This window comes from Oncorhynchus tshawytscha, linkage group LG04, assembly GCF_018296145.1.
Source record: "Oncorhynchus tshawytscha isolate Ot180627B linkage group LG04, Otsh_v2.0, whole genome shotgun sequence".
NCBI lineage: Eukaryota > Metazoa > Chordata > Actinopteri > Salmoniformes > Salmonidae > Oncorhynchus > Oncorhynchus tshawytscha.
In genome coordinates, this window is record NC_056432.1 from 74072718 (window position 1) to 74095413 (window position 22696).

Consider the following 22696-nt stretch of genomic DNA (forward strand, 5'->3'; position numbering starts at 1 on the left):
GGCTCCTCTGTCCTCCACTCGTTACCTGTATTAATGGCACCTGTGTGAACTTGTTATCAGTATAAAAGACACCTGTCCACAACCTCAAACAGTCACACTCCAAACTCCACTATGGCCAAGACCAAAGAGCTGTCAAAGGACACCAGAAACAAAATTGTAGACCTGCACCAGGCTGGGAAGACTGAATCTGCAATAAGTAAGCAGCTTGGTTTGAAGAAATCAACTGTGGGAGCAATTATTAGGAAATGGAAGACCTACAAGACCACTGATAATCTCCCTCGATCTGGGGCTCCACGCAAGATCTCACCCCGTGCAGTCAAAATGATCACAAGAACGGTGAGCAAAAATCCCAGAACCACACGGGGTGACCTAGTGAATGACCTGCAGAGAGCTGGGACCAAAGTAACAAAGCCTACCATCAGTAACACACTACGCCGCCAGGGACTCTAATCCTGCAGTGCCAGACGTGTCCCCCTGCTTAAGCCACTACATGTCCAGGCCCTTCTGAAGTTTGCTAGAGAGCATTTGGATGATCCAGAAGAAGATTGGGAGAATGTCATATGGTCAGATGAAACCAAAATATAACTTTTTGGTAAAAACTTAACTCGTCGTGTTTGGAGGACAAAGAATGCTGAGTTGCATCCAAAGAACACCATACCTACTGTGAAGCATGGGGGTGGAAACTTCATGCTTTGGGGTTGTTTTTCTGCAAAGGGACCAGGACGACTGATCCGTGTAAAGGAAAGAGGAAAGAATGAATGGGGCCATGTATCGTGAGATTTTGAGTGAAAACCTCCTTCCATCAGCAAGGGCATTGAAGATGAAACGTGGCTGGGTCTTTCAGCATGACAATGATCCCAAACACACCGCCCGGGCAACGGAGTGGCTTCGTAAGAAGCATTTCAAGGTCCTGGAGTGGCCTAGCCACTGCATGGAGGAATGGGCCAAAATACCAGCAACAGTGTGTGAAAACCTTGTGAAGACTTACAGAAACATTTGACCTCTGTCATTGCCAACAAAGGGTATATAAACAAAGTATTGAGAAACTTTTGTTATTGACCAAATACTTATTTTTACACCATAATTTGCAAATAAATTCATAAAAAATCCTATAATGTGATTTTCTGGATTTTTTTTTCTTCTCATTTTGTCTGTCATAGTTGAAGTGTACCTATGATGAAAATTACAGGCCTCATCTTTTTAAGTGGGAGAACTTGCACAATTGGTGGCTGACTAAATACTTTTTTGCCCCACTGTATTTACACTATATATACAAAAGTATGTGGACACAGCTAGTTCAGCCACACAGGTTGCTGACAGGTGTATTGGCAGTAGAATGGCCTTACTGAAAAGCTTAGTGACTTTAAGCATGGCACCGTCATAGGATTCTACATTTCCAGCAAGTCAGTTCATCAAATTTCTGCCCTGCTAGAGCTGCCCCAGGCAACTGTAAGTCAAATCAAATCAAATCAAATTTTATTTGTCACATACACATGGTTAGCAGATGTTAATGCGAGTGTAGCGAAATGCTTGTGCTTCTAGTTCCGACAATGCAGTAATAACCAACAAGTAATCTAACTAACAATTCCAAAAAACTACTGTCTTATACACAGTGTAAGGGGATAAAGAATATGTACATAAGGATATATGAATGAGTGATGGTACAGAGCAGCATAGGCAAGATGCAGTAGATGGTATCGAGTACAGTATATACATATGAGATGAGTATGTAAACAAAGTGGCATAGTTAAAGTGGCTAGTGATACATGTATTACATAAGGATGCAGTCGATGATATAGAGTACAGTATATACGTATGCATATGAGATGAATAATGTAGGGTAAGTAACATTATATAAGGTAGCATTGTTTAAAGTGGCTAGTGATATATTTACATCATTTCCCATCAATTCCCATTATTAAAGTGGCTGGAGTTGAGTCAGTGTCATTGACAGTGTGTTGGCAGCAGCCACTCAATGTTAGTGGTGGCTGTTTAACAGTCTGATGGCCTTGAGATAGAAGCTGTTTTTCAGTCTCTCGGTCCCAGCTTTGATGCACCTGTACTGACCTCGCCTTCTGGATGACAGCGGGGTGAACAGGCAGTGGCTCGGGTGGTTGATGTCCTTGATGATCTTTATGGCCTTCCTGTAGCATCGGGTGGTGTAGGTGTCCTGGAGGGCAGGTAGTTTGCCCCCGGTGATGCGTTGTGCAGACCTCACTACCCTCTGGAGAGCCTTACGGTTGAGGGCGGTGCAGTTGCCATACCAGGCGGTGATACAGCCCGCCAGGATGCTCTCGATTGTGCATCTGTAGAAGTTTGTGAGTGCTTTTGGTGACAAGCCGAATTTCTTCAGCCTCCTGAGGTTGAAGAGGCGCTGCTGCGCCTTCTTCACGATGCTGTCTGTGTGAGTGGACCAATTCAGTTTGTCTGTGATGTGTATGCCGAGGAATTTAAAACTTGCTACCCTCTCCACTACTGTTCCATCGATGTGGATAGGGGGGTGTTCCCTCTGCTGTTTCCTGAAGTCCACAATCATCCCCTTAGTTTTGTTGACGTTGAGTGTGAGGTTATTTTCCTGACACCACACTCCGAGGGCCCTCACCTCCTCCCTGTAGGCCGTCTCGTCGTTGTTGGTAATCAAGCCTACCACTGTTGTGTCGTCCGCAAACTTGATGATTGAGTTGGAGGCGTGCGTGGCCACGCAGTCGTGGGTGAACAGGGAGTACAGGAGAGGGCTCAGAACGCACCCTTGTGGGGCCCCAGTGTTGAGGATCAGCGGGGAGGAGATGTTGTTGCCTACCCTCACCACCTGGGGGCGGCCCGTCAGGAAGTCCAGTACCCAGTTGCACAGGGCGGGGTCGAGACCCAGGGTCTCGAGCTTGATGATGAGCTTGGAGGGTACTATGGTGTTGAATGCCGAGCTGTAGTCGATGAACAGCATTCTCACATAGGTATTCCTCTTGTCCAGATGGGTTAGGGCAGTGTGGTTGAGATTGCATCGTCTGTGGACCTATTTGGGCGGCAAGCAAATTGGAGTGGGTCTAGGGTGTCAGGTAGGGTGGAGGTGATATGGTCCTTGAATAGTCTCTCAAAGCACTTCATGATGACGGATGTGAGTGCTACGGGCGGTAGTCGTTTAGCTCAGTTACCTTAGCTTTCTTGGGAACAGGAACAATGGTGGCCCTCTTGAAGCATGTGGGAACAGCAGACTGGTATAGGGATTGATTGAATATGTCCGTAAACACACCGGCCAGCTGGTCTGCGCATGCTCTGAGGGCGCGGCTGGGGATGCCGTCTGGGCCTGCAGCCTTGCGAGGGTTAACACGTTTAAATGTCTTACTCACCTCGGCTGCAGTGAAGGAGAGACCGCATGTTTTCGTTGCAGGCCGTGTCAGTGGCACTGTATTGTCCTCAAAGCGGGCAAAAAAGTTATTTAGTCTGCCTGGGAGCAAGACATCCTGATCCGTGACTGGGCTGGATTTCTTCCTGTAGTCCGTGATTGACTGTAGACCCTGCCACATGCCTCTTGTGTCTGAGCCGTTGAATTGAGATTCTACTTTGTCTCTGTACTGGCGCTTAGCTTGTTTGATAGCCTTGCGGAGGGAATAGCTGCACTGTTTGTATTCGGTCATGTTACCAGACACCTTGCCCTGATTAAAAGCAGTGGTTCGCGCTTTCAGTTTCACACGAATGCTGCCATCAATCCACGGTTTCTGGTTAGGGAATGTTTTAATCGTTGCTATGGGAACGACATCTTCAACGCACGTTCTAATGAACTCGCACACCGAATCAGCGTATTCGTCAATGTTGTTATCTGACGCAATACGAAACATCTCCCAGTCCACGTGATGGAAGCAGTCTTGGAGTGTGGAGTCAGCTTGGTCGGACCAGCGTTGGACAGACCTCAGCGTGGGAGCCTCTTGTTTTAGTTTCTGTCTGTAGGCGGGGATCAACAAAATGGATTTGTGGTCAGCTTTTCCGAAAGGGGGGCGGGGCAGGGCCTTATATGCGTCGCGGAAGTTAGAGTAACAATGATCCAAGGTCTTTCCACCCCTGGTTGCGCAATCGATATGCTGATAAAATTTAGGGAGTCTTGTTTTCAGATTAGCCTTGTTAAAATCCCCAGCTACAATGAATGCAGCCTCCGGATAAATCGTTTCCAGTTTGCAGAGAGTTAAATAAAGTTCGTTCAGAGCCATCGATGTGTCTGCTTGGGGGGGGATATATACAGCTGTGATTATAATCGAAGAGAATTCTCTTGGTAGATAATGCGGTCTACATTTGATTGTGAGGAATTCTAAATCAGGTGAACAGAAGGATTTGAGTTCCTGTATGTTTCTTTCATCACACCATGTCACGTTGGCCATAAGGCATACGCCCCCGCCCCTCTTCTTACCAGAAAGATGTTTGTTTCTGTCGGCGCGATGCGTGGAGAAACCCGTTGGCTGCACCGCTTCGGATAGCGTCTCTCCAGTGAGCCATGTTTCCGTGAAGCAAAGAACGTTACAGTCTCTGATGTCCCTCTGGAATGCTACCCTTGCTCGGATTTCATCAACCTTGTTGTCAAGAGACTGGACATTGGCAAGAAGAATGCTAGGGAGTGGTGCACGGTGTGCCCGTCTCCGGAGTCTGACCAGAAGACCGCCTCGTTTCCCTCTCTTTCGGAGTCGTTTTTTTGGGTCGCTGCATAGGATCCACTCCGTTGTCCTGTTTGTAAGGCAGAACACAGGATCCGCGTCGCGAAAAACATATTCTTGGTCGTACTGATGGTGAGTTGACGCTGATCTTATATTCAGTAGTTCTTCTCGACTGTATGTAATGAAACCTAAGATGACCTGGGGTACTAATGTAAGAAATAACATGTAAAAAAACAAAAAACTGGATAGTTTCCTAGGAACGCGAAGCGAGGCGGCCATCTCTGTCGGCGCCGGAAGTTGAACAGAGTGATGTTATTGTGAAGTGGACACGTCTAGGAGCAACTTCGGCTCAGCCGCAAAGTGGTAGTCCACACAAGCTCTCAGAACGGGACCGCCGAGTGCTGAAGCGCGTAGGATGTGAAAATAGTCTGTCCTCTGTTGCAGCATTCACTACTGAATAGCACTACTAGCATTCACTACTACTATTTTCAGACAAGATAGAACTGCCAAAGGGGGCGGTGTTGCAATCTACTGCAAAGATAGCCTGCAGAGTTCTGTCCTACTATCCAGGTCTGTACCCAAACAATTTGAACTTCTACTTTTAAAAATCAACCTCTCTAAAAACAAGTCTCTCACCGTTGCCGCCTGCTATAGACCACCCTCTGCCCCCAGCTGTGCTCTGGACACCATATGTGAACTGATTGCCCCCCATCTATCTTCAGAGTTCGTGCTGCTAGGCGACCTAAACTGGAACATGCTTAACACCCCAGCCATCCTACAATCTAAACTTGATGCCCTCAATCTCACACAAATTATCAATGAACCTACCAGGTACCTTCCCAAAGCCTTAAACACGGGCACCCTCATAGATATCATCCTAACCAACCTCCCCTCTAAATACACCTCTGCTGTCTTCAACCAAGATCTCAGCGATCACTGCCTCATTGCCTGCATCTGTAATGGGTCAGCGGTCAAACGACCTCCACTCATCACTGTAAAACGCTCCCTGAAACACTTCTGCGAGCAGGCCTTTCTAATCGACCTGGCCGGGGTATCCTGGAAGGATATTGATCTCATCCCGTCAGTAGAGGATGCCTGGATATTTTTTTAAATGCCTTCCTAACCATCTTAAATAAACATGCCCCATTCAAGAAATTTAGAACCAGGAACAGATATAGCCCTTGGTTCTCCCCAGACCTGACTGCCCTTAACCAACACAAAAACATCCTATGGCGTTCTGCATTAGCATCGAACAGCCCCGTGATATGCAGCTGTTCAGGGAAGCTAGAAACCATTATACACAGGCAGTTAGAAAAGCCAAGGCTAGCTTTTTCAAGCAGAAATTTGCTTCCTGCAACACTAAGTCAAAAAAGTTCTGGGACACTGTAAAGTCCATGGAGAATAAGAACACCTCCTCCCAGCTGCCCACTGCACCGAAGATAGGAAACACTGTCACCACTGATAAATCCACCATAATTGAGAATTTCAATAAGCATTTTTCTACGGCTGGCCATGCTTTCCACCTGGCTACTCCTACCCCGGTCAACAGCACTGCACCCCCAACAGCAACTCGCCCAAGCCTTCCCCATTTCTCCTTCTCCCAAATCCATTCAGCTGATGTTCTGAAAGAGCTGCAAAATCTGGACCCCTACAAATCAGCCGGGCTAGACAATCTGGACCCTTTCTTTCTAAAATTATCTGCTGAAATTGTTGCCACCCCTATTACTAGCCTGTTCAACCTCTCTTTCGTGTCGTCTGAGATTCCCAAAGATTGGAAAGCAGCTGCGGTCATCCCCCTCTTCAAAGGGGGGGACACTCTTGACCCAAACTGCTACAGACCTATATCTATCCTACCGTGCCTTTCTAAGGTCTTCTTCGAAAGCCAAGTCAACAAACAGATTACCGACCATTTCGAATCTCACCATACCTTCTCTGCTATGCAATCTGGTTTCAGAGCTGGTCATGGGTGCACCTCAGCCACGCTCAAGGTCCTAAACGATATCTTAACCGCCATCGATAAGAAACATTACTGTGCAGCCGTATTCATTGATCTGGCCGAGGCTTTCGACTCTGTCAATCACCACATCCTCATCGGCAGACTCGACAGCCTTGGTTTCTCAAATGATTGCCTCGCCTGGTTCAACAACTACTTCTCTGATAGAGTTCAGTGTGTCAAATCGGAGGGTCTGCTGTCCGGACCTCTGGCAGTCTCTATGGGGGTGCCACAGGGTTCAATTCTTGGACCGACTCTCTTCTCTGTATACATCAATGAGGTCGCTCTTGCTGCTGGTGAGTCTCTGATCCACCTCTACGCAGACGACACCATTCTGTATACTTCCGGGCCCTTCTTTGGACACTGTTAACAACCCTCCAGGCAAGCTTCAATGCCATACAACTCTCCTTCCGTGGCCTCCAATTGCTCTTAAATACAAGTAAAACTAAATGCATGCTCTTCAACCGATCGCTACCTGCACCTACCCGCCTGTCCAACATCACTACTCTGGACGGCTCTGACTTAGAATACGTGGACAACTACAAATACTTAGGTGTCTGGTTAGACTGTAAACTCTCCTTCCAGACCCATATCAAACATCTCCAATCCAAAGTTAAATCTAGAATTGGCTTCCTATTTCGCAACAAAGCATCCTTCACTCATGCTGCCAAACATACCCTTGTAAAACTGACCATCCTACCAATCCTCGACTTTGGCGATGTAATTTACAAAATAGCCTCCAATACCCTACTCAACAAATTGGATGCAGTCTATCACAGTGCAATCCGTTTTGTCACCAAAGCCCCATATACTACCCACCATTGCGACCTGTACGCTCTCGTTGGCTGGCCCTCGCTTCATACTCGTCGCCAAACCCACTGGCTCCATGTCATCTACAAGACCCTGCTAGGTAAAGTCCCTCCTTATCTCAGCTCGCTGGTCACCATAGCATCTCCCACCTGTAGCACACGCTCCAGCAGGTATATCTCTCTAGTCACCCCCAAAACCAATTCTTTCTTTGGCCGCCTCTCCTTCCAGTTCTCTGCTGCCAATGACTGGAACGAACTACAAAAATCTCTGAAACTGGAAACACATCTCCCTCACTAGCTTTAAGCACCAACTGTCAGAGCAGCTCACAGATTACTGCACCTGTACATAGCCCACCTATAATTTAGCCCAAACAACTACCTCTTTCCCAACTGTATTTAATTTATTTATTTATTTTGCTCCTTTGCACCCCATTATTTTTTATTTCTACTTTGCACATTCTCCCATTACAAAACTACCATTCCAGTGTTTTACTTGCTATATTGTATTTACTTTGCCACCATGGCCTTTTTTGCCTTTACCTCCCTTCTCACCTCATTTGCTCACTTTGTATATAGACTTGTTTATACTGTATTATTGACTGTATGTTTGTTTTACTCCATGAGTAACTCTGTGTCGTTGTATCTGTCGAACTGCTTTGCTTTATCTTGGCCAGGTTGCAATTGTAAATGAGAACTTGTTCTCAACTTGCCTACCTGGTTAAATAAAGGTAAAATAAAATAAAATAAAATACTGCCCGAAATGCATAGTGCCAACTGTAAGGTTTGGTGGAGGAGGAATAATGGTCTGGGGCTGTTTTTTCATGGTTCATGCATAGGCCCCTTAGTTCCAGCCAAAGGACATCTTCAAGCTACAGCGTACAATGACATTCTAGACGATTCTGTGCTCACAATTTTGTGGCAACCATTTGGGGAAGTCCCTTTTTAATGTTTAAGCATGACCATGCCCAGTGCACAAAGCAAGGTCTATACAGAAATGGTTTGTCAATCGGTGTGGAAGAAGTTTTCTGGCATGCACAGAGTTCTGACTTCAACCCCATCGAACACCTTAGGGATGAATTGGAACGCTTACTGCGAGCCAGGCCTAATCACCAAACATTTAGTGCCCGTGTAACAGTATAACTTTAGTCCGTTCCCTCGCCCATACCTGGGCTCGAACCAGGCACCCTCTGCACACATCAACAACTGACACCCACGAAGCTTCGTTAACCATCGCTCCACAAAAGCAGCAGTCCTTGCAGAGCAAGGGGAACCACTCAGAGCAAGTGACGTCACCGATTGAAACGCTATTAGCGCGCACCACCGCTAACTAGCAAGCCATTTCACATCGGTTACACTCACCCCCCTTTTGACCTCCTCCTTTTCCTCAGCAACCAGTGACCTGGGTCAACGGCATCAATGTAACAGTATAGCTTCCATCCCTCTCCTCGCCCCAACCTGGGCTCGAACCAGGGACCCTCTGCACACATCAACAGTCACCCTCGAAGCATCGTTACCCTTCGCTCCACAAAAACCGTGGCCCTTGCAGAGCAAGGGGAACCACTACTTCAAGGTCTCAGAGCAAGTGACGTCACTGATTGAAACGCTATTAGCGTGCACCACCCCTAACTAGCTAGCCATTTCACATTGGTTACACCCGACCTCAATGCACTTGTGGCTGGAAGCAAGTCCCCGCAGCAATGTTCCAACATCTAGCGGAACACCTTCCCAGAAGCAGCAAAGGGGGATCAACTCCATATTAATGCCCATGATTTTGGAATGAGATATTCAACCTGCAGGTGTCCACATACTTTTGGTCGTGGTGTATTTTTCTTTCTCTTAACCTTGATCGTCAACCTTGCCAGACTAGAGCCTATCCTTTTGATTGTGTGTTCTGCCAAGAAGATCAATTGAGTTTTGCAGTGTAGAGCCCTTTTAAGCACTTTTTAAGAGCCCTTAATGGTATTTGTAGTGAGAACCATGCCAGACTGAAATAGATCAGGAAGGTTAAGGAGGGTCATTTCAAGGCTGACCTGACAGAAGAGTGAGCAGTATGATGTGAAGTGGAGAGGTTAAGCTACTGCCTAGACTATCCTCACTGGAAGTAAGACAGGATCTTCACTCTTTTTTTGAAGGCAGATGTTTATTTTTAGTGAGAATCTACTAAAACCCCTAGCAGCAACATGAAACAACATAAAAACCTACTAAATGTAATAACAATGAATATATCCAACAGTGTTGGACTGGAGCAGACTGTTAGTTGGTGGTTGTTTATTGTTGACTTGGTTGATGTCATTTAACTACCTACCAAAATGCTTTGTTTATCTGTCTTCAAAGCTCTCTTCTATGATGAACAGTGTTGTTGCCATAGCTTTATTTAATGGCTGAGAAACCAACCCGTTTCAGGGTAGACATCACATTCAATTCCCATGGACTCTGTTGATGTGAAAATATTTAGTAAACTACATGGTGTCATTGAATTGCCTGTCTAAGCCTCCCTCAATTCATAAAATACCAGTTGGAAAATGGTTAGAGACAAGGTCACATGTTGTGGGACTCTAGCTAACGGCTATGAGCCGTTGTGTGTTGAGGTTTACATGATGTGGTTAGGCTATAAGTGTTTCCTAAAAGAGATAAATTACATGCTCTGTAAATAAGTGATGTCGTGCTGTTGACAAGTTTCACATTTTTCAGAGGGGTGCAAGGAACTGAAGTGTTTGCCAGAATGTTCTATCTTTCATTATTCTTCTCTAGTATTCATCCAAACAACTGTTCAAATCAGAAAGCACAAGTCAATAGCTCTATACATTTTACAGGGGAATGTAGTTATGTATTCATGTGGCTAACTGTCAGAAGGTTCAATCTGAGTATTGCTATGAAGTGAAACCATGAGCTTTATGCCTGATGAGAACTCTGGGGGGGGGCTGCTGTGTAGCTACAGGCCTCTGCCTCACACGGTCATGGTCACATCGTCATGCTCTCACTCTCTCACACTCACACACAGCTGTCTTCTTGCTAGTGGTTTTCAATTCACTGGTATGGCTATTGTCTGGGTTAGAGGCCACTAGGCCAATACCCTTGCTGCAGCTGGCTGGCACTGGAACAGTCGTTTGTCACCTTCCAGGCACTCCATGCCGTCATGGCCATTGTGCTTTCCACAGGGCATCACAGTCAACTTGTGTAGCCTGGCCAGAGACCCAGTGGCCTGTACCTGCACCTGTCAGGACTGGGAAGCAGGCCAAGCAGAGAGACGTATTCTGGAGCCGAAGCCTTTAGGAACTGGAGTTTGAAACTGGAATGTGTCCTGTGTGTTCTCATTCCAGCTAGCAGCTGCAGTGATGAGGCGAGCAGCTGCAGTGATGAGGCGAGCAGCTGCAGTGATGAGGCGAGCAGCTGCAGTGATGAGGCGAGCAGCTGCAGTGATGAGGCGAGCAGCTGCAGTTCTGCCCTCAAATGTTATATAGGATTGAGGTCAGGGCTTTGTGATGGCCAGTCCAACACCTTGACTTTGTTGTCCTTAAGCCATTTTGCCACAACTTTGGAAGTATGCTTTGGGTCATTGTCCATTTGTAAGACCCATTTGCAACCAAGCTTTAACTTCCTGACTAATGTCTTGAGATGTTGCTTCAATATATCCTCATGATGCCATCTATTTTGTGAAGTGCACCTGTCCCTCCTGCAACAAAGCACCCCCACAACATGATACTGCCACCCTCATGCTTCACGGTTGGGATGGTGTTCTTCAGCTTGCAAGCCTCCCCCGTTTTCCTCCAAACATAATGATGGTCATTATGGCCAAACAGTTCTATTTTTGTTTCATCAGACCAGAGGACATTTCTCCAAAAAGTACGATATTTGTCCCCATGTGCAGTTGCAAACCGTAGTCTGGCTTTTTTTATGGCTGTTTTGGAGCAGTGGCTTCTTCCTTGCAGAGCGGTCTTTCAGGTTATGTCGATATAGGACTCGTTTTACTGTGGATATAGATACTTTTGTACCAGTTTCCTCCAGCATCTTAACAAGGTCCTTTGCTGTTGTTCTGGGATTTATTTGCACTTTTCGCACCAAAGTATGTTCATCTAAGAGACAGAACGCATCTCCTTCCTGAGCGGTATGACGGCTGCGTGGTCCCATGGTGTTTATACTTGTGTACTATTGTTTGTACAGATGAATGTGGTACCTTCAGGCGTTTGGAAATTGCTCCCAAGGATGAACCAGACTTGTGGACGTCTACAATTTTTTTTCTGAGGTTACTTGTGTCATGCACAAAGTTGATGTCCTAACTAACTTGCCAAAACTATAGTTTGTGAACAAGAAATTTGTGGAGTGGTTGAAAAACGAGTTTTAATGACTCCAACCTAAGTGTATGTAAACTTCCGACTTCAACTGTATCTAGCACATGACAGAGTGTTGATTTTCCTTTCTTTAGGATAAAATCCATCCTGCTGTGTCACTGATGGGACTGACCCACATGGTGAAAGGACTTGAGGGGCAGAATTTAGCCTGTAGAATATTGTGTTGTAAGTCATAGGAAATGATCAAGTGAGCTGAAACTGAAAATAAATCAAATATGTAGGCTGTGTAATGCATTGAAAGTAATGTATTGAATAGTGTGTACATAGTACTCTATATGGATAATATGTACAGTACATTTTAAAGTATTCACACCCCCTTTTCCACATTTTGTTGTGTTACAGCCTGAATTTAAAGTGGATTAAATAGAGATGTTTTGTAACTGGTCTACACACAATACCCCATAATATCAAAGTGTTGACATGCTCCTCTCTTCCCTACTGTATTGAAATGAATTCAAATGAAATGCTGAAATGTCTTGAGTCAATAAGTATTCAACCCCTTTGTTATGGCAAGCCTAAATAAGTTCTGGAGTAGAAATTTGCTTAATAAGTTGCATGGACTCACTCTGTGCACAATAATGGTGTTTAGCATGAATTCTTAATGACTACCTCATCTCTGTACCCCACACATAAAATGATCTGTAAGGTTCCTCAGTCGCAGTGAATTTCAAACACTGATTCAACCACAAAGACCACAAATGCCTTCACCTTTCAGCATTATAATAACCTATAACATAAGGCCAAATCTACACTGGAGTTGCTTACCACGAAGACGCTGAAAGTTCCTGAGTGGCTGAGTTACAGTTTATGAAAATCTATGGCAAGACCTGAAAAAGGGATGTTTAGCAATGATCAACAACTAGAGCTTGAAGAATTGAAAATAATAATGGGAACATGTTGCACAATCCAGGTGTGGAAAGCTCTTAGACTCACCCAGAACACTCACAGCTGTAATCTCTTCTTAAGGTGCTTCTACAAAGTATTGACTCAGGGGTGTGAATACTTATCTAAATGAGAGATTTCTGTTTCAATGTCAGATTTGCAAACATTTCTAAACTTGTTTTCACTGTGTCATTATGATGTGTTGTGTGTGTGTGTGTATATGGATGAGAGGGAATAAAAGCTCATTCATGCTGTAATACAACAACATGTGCAATACCTCTATGGGTATGAATACTTTCTGAAGGCACGGTATTTCAGCCTTTTTGATGGAATGTTAAGTGCACCTACAGCCTTGTAACACCTACATCCCACCTACACTATTGTCTACAGAACAGACTGGTAGTACTATTATTTTGTGAGATATTCCTGTAGGGAAGTCAGTGGTCACATTTTTTCCAAAGCAGACGTTCTTGAACGTCTCAGGAATCCCTCTGTTTGGAAGAGTGTCCAGGTTGCATCCCAAATGCACCCTATTCCCAATTTGTTGCACAACTTTTGACCAGAGCCCTATATCCCCTGGTCAAAAGTAGTACACTAAATCGGGATGGGGTGCTATTTGGGACCCTTCCCAAAGCAAGCTGTGTGTTCCAGGGAGATTGGTGTGTGCTGTATGGAGATGTTTATGCCTAGGCAGGCAGGCAGAGAGGCAGGCTTGACGAACACCCACCCAGAGGCATAGTGGGGTCTGTATAATGACTCACTTCTGAGCTTGGCTCATCTAGTGCTTTAGCTCCTGCTGCCTCCAGCTGACATGGAGATATAGTGAAGAGGATCTCACACACGGCGAACCAGAAGAGGTGTGTGTGTGACTGTTTAGTTATCGACAGTGCTTGCTTACGCAGCGTGTTTCAGGAGGTCCAGGGGTGGTAAGTGTACATGCTGCTGTCATGTCTTGCTCAGCCCTTCGTTGAGTGGCCGGTTCAGGAGCTGAGATTTATGCCTGATGCCTTTTACTTCCTGTTGTTGCTGTCCTTTCAAAGAGCTTTCACAACCTTCTTATGACTGTAGGGAAACAGTCTCTAAGCTGGTGGAACAGAAACATGAAAACCACAACTGTTCTCTGTCCCTGAAAAGCCCCTCACAAAGGATTTTACCAGACATGACTAGTAATCAGACTACATGTATGCAGAACTACATCATAAAACCCACAGTTGGCCTGTCATTTGATATCTACACCTGACATCATAGGGGACTCCCTATTCATGTTTCCCTGCGTTGTAGCTGGGTTTGATCATGTTCCTCCTTGTGCATAATGTGTTAAATGTTGTGGGTGGAGAGTTGTGTGGGTGAGTGACCTCCTGGTTCTGTATAGGGGTTTGGTCTGGGAGAGAATGTGTCATTCAGTATCTGCAGGGTATATTTTACTCACTCACTGATCCAAGCGGACTGCCTTGCCTTTTTGATGTGGTTCTACTGCCTCCACTGACAGAGGAGAATCTACTTATCGTCGATCTGGGACTGTTGCGGTGTGGGTACATTGACTATGTGTAGCTGTTCCCCCTCTCTTTTTTTGTTTGTTTTGAAAATGTCAGGGCAAAGATTACTGCAAGCAGTTTATGTAACCATGGCAACCCATGACTGAACGGACATGTTGGAGATGTGAGCTGTCAGTAGCCATCAGGTCGCAGGTAGGAGCGAGAGGAGTAGGAGACTAGTGGGTAGATTCCAAGTTTTTTGTTTCAGACCGGGAGAGGCTAAGCTGGTCCTAGATATGTGCCTGCAGGCAGGCAGCCTTGGCTACCTGGAGCGTCCAGAGACAGTTGGTTGAGAAGATGAGGGAGGCTGTAACCAATAAGTTGATAGATGAGGCTGGAGATGGCCTCTGTCATGCTCCTTCTCTAGTTACCCTCCAGCAGGTCTGTCTGGGGTCAGAGGCTCCTCTCCTCTCTGGGTGAAACCTTACATCTGTGTTTAATGCTGCTGCCTACTGACACAGACCTCCTGACCCAACACACACACACACACACACACACACACACGTAATTCAGCGTCGCCCACTGTGTTTATGTATTGGAGAGAATCCAGATGCCGTGCTAATGAGATACATGTGAAATTGATAAATCACCAAGTAAACCAGGCAGCAGGGACACACCACCTAACTTCTGCAACAGTGTGTGTGTCTTTTGATTGTACATAGTAGGTTTGCATGTGTGATACCCAGGCACTAAAACACTGGCATACTGTCTCTCTATCACACCTACAGCCCTGGTCATCACACACCGACCACCCTTTGGTGTTTCTTAGGACTTTTAATACACAATTCTGTACACAAGCACAAGTAGGCCTGTGTCTACACACTCCATCAAACTAACATGGCCCATCCTGTTTAGTCTGAGAAACTCATGTTTCTGTAATCATTCATGTGGGGACTGGCTGCATGGAGAAGATGGTCTGATATCACTAACCTATTTATTATCCACAGGCGCTCCATGTAAAACGGATGGATCATAGTCTGCTACATGCTCCGGGAATGCATTAGAACCTTTAGCCTCAGTTTATCAAGAAGATATTTAAGAAGCCTGCTGCGTCTTACTGTTAGCTTCGCACCAGATGTTGCTCTCTGAGTCGTTTTTTTTTTACCACATCTTTCTCCCCAAACAAATCCATCTCACTTGCAGCAGGCTAATTTGAGTTCATCTGAGTTCCTCATGGTTGAATTTAGAATTGGCCGTAGGGATTACATTTTTGCCAAATGGAACTTGATCAAATCTGAGGTAGATGTGATTCTATTCCAACCTTCATTGTGTTAACCTGAGGCCATGTGCTGTTGTAGAGTCAGCCTGACGGTCATAAGATGAGGCTATATTGTATTGGTGGACACACACACACAGTATTTGCACCACATTGATGTGTTCTGTCCGTGTATTGAATGTCCATCCCAGTGGCCCTCCAGTATTGTAATCTCCTATTGGATTGGAGACCATGTTACAGGGTAGCCTAGTGGTTAGAGCGTTGGACTAGTAACCGGAAGGTTGCAAGTTCAAACCCCCGAGCTGACAAGGTACAAATCTGTCGTTCTGCCCCTGAACAGGCAGTTAACCTACTGTTCCTAGGCCGTCATTGAAAGTAAGAATTTGTTCTTAACTGACTTGCCTGGTTAAATATAGGTAAAATTAAATTAAAACAGTAACCAGGCCTGGGGATTCCCAGCAGGACCAGGCTCATTCATTGATCTATTGAATTACATGGCCTCTCTCTATATATACTCTATCCTCCTTTCTCTCTCTATTTCTCTCTCTCCATCCTTCTCTCTCTTTCTCTCCCTATTTCCATGCTCTAACCCTTTTTCTCTGTCCATCCCTCTCCTCTGTCCATCCCTCTCTCACTACTGCTAAAGGAAGTGGTTCAGAATTCACCTTGGGTTGTTTTCCTTACAATGTTTTGTTGTTGACCTGACGTATGCTTTCAGATGATACTATTCTGCTCTCCTTCATTAGACATTGAGATGTATGATAAAGGTGAATCAGGTGTGAGGCTGTGTGCGCACAAGAGGGTCTTCCTCCTCTCTCTATCAGACCGCTTGGCTGGAGGTGACCTTGGTACTGCTGAACAGGCAGAGGTGTTTGCCTTTGTACCCGTCTCTACCTGCCTGCCTTGGGTGGCTGCAGCCCGTATTGACTGGTGTTAATCAACTGGATGTGGTCTGGAGGACAGGACAAATGACAGGTGGCTATAGAGGTGATGTTGCAGGAAGTCAGACATGGATATGGGATCATCTGGAATCCAAGGGCTTAGCCTGCTCACAAATGACCATAAACACCACCCCATTTACTTGCCTACTGTGACCCTAATAATCTGAACATGATCATGAAAATCTATGCCATTAATTCTACCTTGTCATTTCACTGTACATTGTAGTTTTTATATCCCTTTCTCCAACAGTGGGTTTGCTTTTCAGTGTACTGGAAGGTGTTTCAAAACCTGACGAGATCTCAGCAAATCCTTCCTCGTCTGAGGGAGAGAATAGGAAGGGTGGCAGGCTGGTGTGGTAATCCATGTTTGATAGCAGGGCATCTTCTGCCGCAGTCATCTCATGCCAAGCATATTCTTATGAGAATTATTTGCATTTATTATTGCAACAATCAAGACCTACTTGTGTAAATGATGAGTGCTGGTTTGGTTGTTACTAAGAACATTAATTGTCAGTTCTGTTTGATGCCAGCCCTGTAATGTTTAAGGCTCCCTCTGGCAGACCAATAAAGAGAGAGATGTTTCAGTTTATTGCTCGTGAAGAAAAGAGCCAAAGGTTTTTTCTCAAGGCTAGGAAGTGTTCACAGCTGAACCTGACCTGTAAAATCCACCAGACTTCAATCAAACTGGATTTGTCACATGACTTTACCGTGAAATACTTACTTACAAGCCCTTAACCAACCATGCAGTTTTAGGAAAAATATTTAATAAATAAACTAAAGTAAGAAATAAAAGAGCAACAATAAAATAACAATAACGAGGCTATATAGGGTAGAGTTCGACCGATTAGGATTTTAACGCCGATACCGATTATTGGAGGCCCAAATAAAGCCGCTACCGATTTAATCGGCCGATTTATTTATATATATTTGTAATAATGACAATTACAACAATACTGAATGAACACTTATTTCAACTTAATATAATACATCAATAAAATCAATTTAGTCTCAAATAAATAATGAAGCATGTTCAATTTGGTTTAAATAATGCAAAAACAAAGTGTTGGAGAAGAAAGTAAAAGTGAGTACCAGGCGGTAATACGGACACCGTAACAGCCCTAGTCCTATAGATTGTTGGAGAGTGATTTCCTAACTTGAGCAGGTTGTTCTGGTCAGTCCGGCAGGTTGTATATGAGGTAGGAAATCCTCCCCTTACGTTGTGAAATCAAATTTGAATTGTCACATACACATTTTTAGCAGATGTTATTGCAGGTGTAGTGAAATGGTTGTAGGTATATGTCTAGGTATATAGACTGTTGATTAGACTTGAACCCTCTACGTGTGTTCCAACCAGGTGCAGTTATTTCTCCTTGTCAGAGTAATATGCAGGGTATGTTCTCTGTCGTCTCCGAGTGGCACATGGCTCATTTATGTCTGTCTGGGTTACAGATAAATAGAGTTTCAGGTTGTTTGAGTGTCTGCCCGCTCAGTGAGACAGATAGATGGCAGTGTTCTTCTCATGTTGTTTATATCCAGATACAGACATGACTTCAGTTTTGACCCACTTCGTTTTCCCCAGACAACAGATGGACTGTATTTGAGAACTTGTGAATTTGTCATCGGCTCTAACTCACCAGAATGAGTTCTGTGAAATATTACTAATGTGGTGCGATCACGTCTGTGTCTTGGCTTCATGGAAAATAACTAAGTAGTTGTATTTCCTTTGTTCTCATCCACATCTTATACTGATCTCACACTCCATTCTCCCAGGTGTAGACATACCCCACACCGCCGGCCAAGATGGTGGCCCTGTCCCTGAAGATCTGCGTCTGCCAGTGCAACCTGGTGAAGACCATGCAGTTTGAGCCATCCACGGCCGTCTACGACGCCTGCAGAATCATCAGAGAGAGGGTTCCCGAAGCCCAGACTGGACAAGGTACACTCCCAAGACACAGACATACAAGCGACTGAGGCCACGTTCAAATTCCTTTATAGACCATCCTTCCTTAACTGGTTAAAGCAAGGGCACCACGTGGCTTTCATCTGTACAGTCATGTCTTAGCACTGATTACTTCAAGGATGCACTTTGGGAGGATGCACTTCGGAAGAATTAGAATGGTACCTGCTTCTCGACACTAGAAACAAGGGCTTTGAAATGCATCATTCATCCTATTGCTAATGGTAACTTCTATTCCTTTTGTCTTCCAGCCTCAGACTACGGTCTGTTCCTTTCTGATGAGGACCCCAGGAAAGGCATCTGGCTGGAGTCAGGAAGAACTCTGGATTATTACATGCTGCGGAATGGGGTAAAAACCTACCTAAAGCATACCTTCTGTAACCCTTAGTAATCTGACCAGTCCTCTACTGTAGCGAAGGTTCTTTGTAGTTGTTGCCATGGAGAAAGTATTTAAAGAATAAGATGACTGGTGGTGTTGGTGAATAATGTTGATAGATCACATACCGTAACACACACACAGCAAACATGTGTTCATAGGGTGTGTTTTCCATTGGTATTTCCTCTCTAGACAAATGCTGTGTGTTTAAAGCAGGGTGAAGTACCAGGCCTGTTGGAATGACAGAGTATGTAGTTCAGAGGAAAACCTTTTTCATATTGCTGTGTGTTTAAAGCAGGGTGAAGTACCAGACCTGTTGGAATGACAGAGTATGTAGTTCAGAGGAAAACCTTTTTCATATTGCTGTGTGTTTAAAGCAGGGTGAAGTACCAGACCTGTTGGAATGACAGAGTATGTAGTTCAGAGGAAAACCTTTTTCATATTGCTGTGTGCGAGAAATTAGAGTTGTGTGGAAGGAATAGGCAACCGTTAAATTAGATTTTCTGTCCTCCGTTCATCCCTCTCTCCTTCGACTGGCTAAATGTTTGATCACTCGCTGAACTTTTCGCCACATTCACAGTTGATCTTTTGCTCTTCCTTCCTTTCAGGATATCCTTGATTACAAGAAGAAACAGAGGCCATTGAAGATCAAGATGCTGGATGGAGCTGTGAAAACCATCATGGTGGACGACTCCAAAACAGTGGGAGAGCTGCTAGTGACGATATGCAGTAGAATAGGTGAGTGGTCCATTATTTGTAAAAACATCTCTCATAGGAAAGCTTGTGAGTTGAGATTGTCTCAAAGTGATGATATGCAGTAGAATGTGAGTCTGCTTCCTTTTGTACTGCAATTAATTCCCCTTAACAATTAACCTGGATTTACATGATTTGTTTTAACACCTGTCATAGGAGAGCCCGTGGTTTGAGGTTGTCTGAAAGCTTTTCCCTGTGATTTCAGGAATCACCAACTACGAGGAGTACTCTCTGATCCAGGAGGTAATGGAGGAGAAGAAGGAGGATGGGACGGGCACCCTGAAGAAAGACAGGACTCTGCTCCGAGATGAGAGGAAGATGGAGAAACTCAAAGCCAAGCTTCACACAGACGACGACTGTGAGTTTAGGCCAACTTGACATATTATTTTTTAACTCCTAGTGAAGTGTAGGGCCTCAGTTGAGGCTAAACATCTTTAGCAGACGCTCTTATCCAGAGAAATTGGGTGTTAAGTGCCTTGCTCAAGGGCACATCAACAGAATGTTCACCTTGTCAGCTTGGGGATTTGAACCAGCGACCTTTCAGTTACTGGCCAACGCTCTTAACCATGAGGCTACCTACCATCTCTAAAAATTGCCACTAGTTCTGGGAACACGTTGATGCTGAAGCCAATTTATTTTCCCTTATGGTCATTTAAAAAAATAATTGAACCAAGTTGATAATTTGAGCCAAATATGTTTTGAATAAAGTTAGCAGTAACAGGATTATTTAGTTAGCCAACTTGCATCTGCTAACCTTAAGTATTGCTCTGTCATCTGTTCTGAAAATACATTTTGATACATCTGCCTGTTTCATAAGAGTTAGAAGCAGCATTATTTCCCGGTTATTGATTTGACATACATTTTTGGTTAAGGTATTATTTTAAGGTTGAGTTGGATACTGTGGTTGCAAATCAAATTGTATGTTCCTCCTTTTTCCTGAGCGGTGGTGTCCATTTCTCACGTGCTGTAGGCAATAGACGTCTGTCTTGGCCTGCTGTGAAGTGTTCAGTCATACAGGCCATGGACAGGGCAGCTCCTCTCCAGCCTCTAGATATTGGCACATCCATCAAACTGATGGGCAGCTTTACACCACTATTGACATTATCACTAGCCCCCTTCAGGGGAACACTGACGCCAACATGGATTTTGGTTTTACAAAATATTGAGTTACCCCTTGGGTTGACTATAATGGAAAGAATTATGGTTAGATTTTTAAGTTTATTGAGAATGTCAGAATCTGTGCATTTACGAGTTAATATCTATGTGTGTGTGTTCAGTAAACTGGCTTGACCACAGCAGAACGTTCCGTGAGCAGGGGGTGGAGGAGACCGAAACTCTTCTGCTCAGGAGGAAGTTCTTCTACTCAGACCAGAACGTGGACTCACGAGACCCGGTCCAGCTCAACCTGCTCTACGTCCAGGTCTGACCCTCACCGCGGTCGATCCTCTCCTTCTGCTTTTAACACGTCTCTGTCCTTTCCACTTCCCTCCTACTCTCTTTTCATCCTTCCCTCCTCAATAACTATCTTTCACTCTCTCCCGCCCCTCTCTTTCCCTCTTTCCTCTCCCATGCCTTCTCCTCTGTTGTACTTGCCCTGCATAGTAGTCAGCAATTAAGCTCTTCACCAGAAACATGCTGTAATGGATGAATGTTGATGGATAGAGAACATCTGTTGTTCCATTTCTTTTGCCTTTTATAATAATAATTGAACACACACACACACACACACACACACACACACACACACACACAGCCAGAGCTGGTGCTTCACACTCTGATGTGCCTCATTATCAACACCACAATGATTACTGCCTCAAGGTGTGTGTGTACGCATGTATATTTTCCTGCATTTCTAAATCATTTGTCAGTGCATTTGCAATGTATTGTATTTTGATGTATGCAACTGGCATATTGCATTTGTGTCATTGTCAAGTCATGGTGGGACTGGGACCCTATTCCCTTGTCTGCTGACAGTGTCCTCTTCTGTGTGACATTTGGTCCCAGGGGTCCTGCCTAGTCTTTAACACACCTCTCCGCTGACCTCTGCTCTTCCTCAAAAGGACTAAAGCACCACTTCCATTGCTAGTCATGTTGTGCTGTCTGTGTGTAATTACCTGTTGTTGTAGTGTATGTAAATGGCTGTAAGAGCTGGTTCAGCCAGATAAAGGATCTGGTTCAATAAGTAGGTATATGAGACTCAGCAGGCTCTCTGTTCTGGGCTCATTATTCTCTGTATGAGAGTTGTCTCGATCAGGCTGATGGGCTGTACAACATTAAGGGATCAGGGTTGAGATAAGGTCATTATATGTACTAGTGTTAGACATCTTTTGTTTTGATAGGTCACCATGGTTGGGGTCAGTTCCATCATTTCAGAAAGTGAATTGTTTCCCAGTCAAGAATGTAAAGAAAATGGAGTCAGCCGCTCCATATTACTAGTGATATATTGGGTTTCATCTTCATCTTTTACCATTCCAGAATTAAAACAGCCTTGGAGAACTTTGAGTGGCGCGCGTCTCTTATGACGGTGATTATATTAAATGTGTGTGTGTTTCTCTCTCCCAGGCACGAGATGACATCCTAAATGGTTCTCACCCTGTGTCCTTCGACAAGGCCTGTGAGTTTGCAGGGATTCAGGCTCAGATCCAGTTTGGACCGCACATAGAACACAAACACAAGCCTGGATTCCTAGAGTAAGCTTCACTTCCTTCTGAAGACTACTTTAACGTTACATAAGGCGAAGGGAAAGTGGGATACCTAGTTAGTTGTACAACTGAATACATTCAACTGAAATGTGTCTTCTGCCTTCAACCCAACCCCTCTGAATCAGGGGAAGGATGATGATGAACATGGTGATGATGATTTTTATCATGAAGTTGATGCTATTCAATACAATGAAGACATATTGCTGGAATGAATGTATTACTTCAGGGTACTGATTTGTTTTCATAATACAAATCCTCACCATATTAAATGGGGTTTTGTTGTTTTAAACCAGCAGACTTTTCATGGTTTTATGTATGATCTCTCATGTATGATCTCTATTTTAGCCTCAAGGAGTTTCTACCTAAAGAATATATCAAGCAGCGAGGGAATGAAAAGAAAATCTTTCAGGTTGGTCCAGTTTGTTTATGAATCTTATAGAAGTAGATATTGGGGTGGCAGGTAGCCTAGTGGTTAGAGCTTTGGGCCAGTAACCAAAAGGTTGCTAGATTGAATCTGTCGTTCTGCCCCTGAACAAGGAAGTTAAC

The 22696-nt window shown here is 44.6% G+C and overlaps 1 protein-coding gene across 1 annotated transcript in view; it reads left to right on the forward strand.

Annotated features, from left to right (window-relative positions):
- The window catches only part of LOC112249374 (talin-2-like), a gene marked incomplete at its 3' end in the record, with an annotated part of 114391 nt that overhangs the window by 42089 nt on the left and 49606 nt on the right, over positions 1 to 22696 (forward strand). Inside the window, 7 exon segments of the mRNA XM_042321220.1 lie at positions 18133 to 18298; positions 18571 to 18668; positions 19304 to 19433; positions 19654 to 19806; positions 20726 to 20868; positions 22011 to 22138; positions 22496 to 22559. Of these exon segments, the coding sequence (XP_042177154.1) occupies positions 18163 to 18298; positions 18571 to 18668; positions 19304 to 19433; positions 19654 to 19806; positions 20726 to 20868; positions 22011 to 22138; positions 22496 to 22559 (852 nt within the window).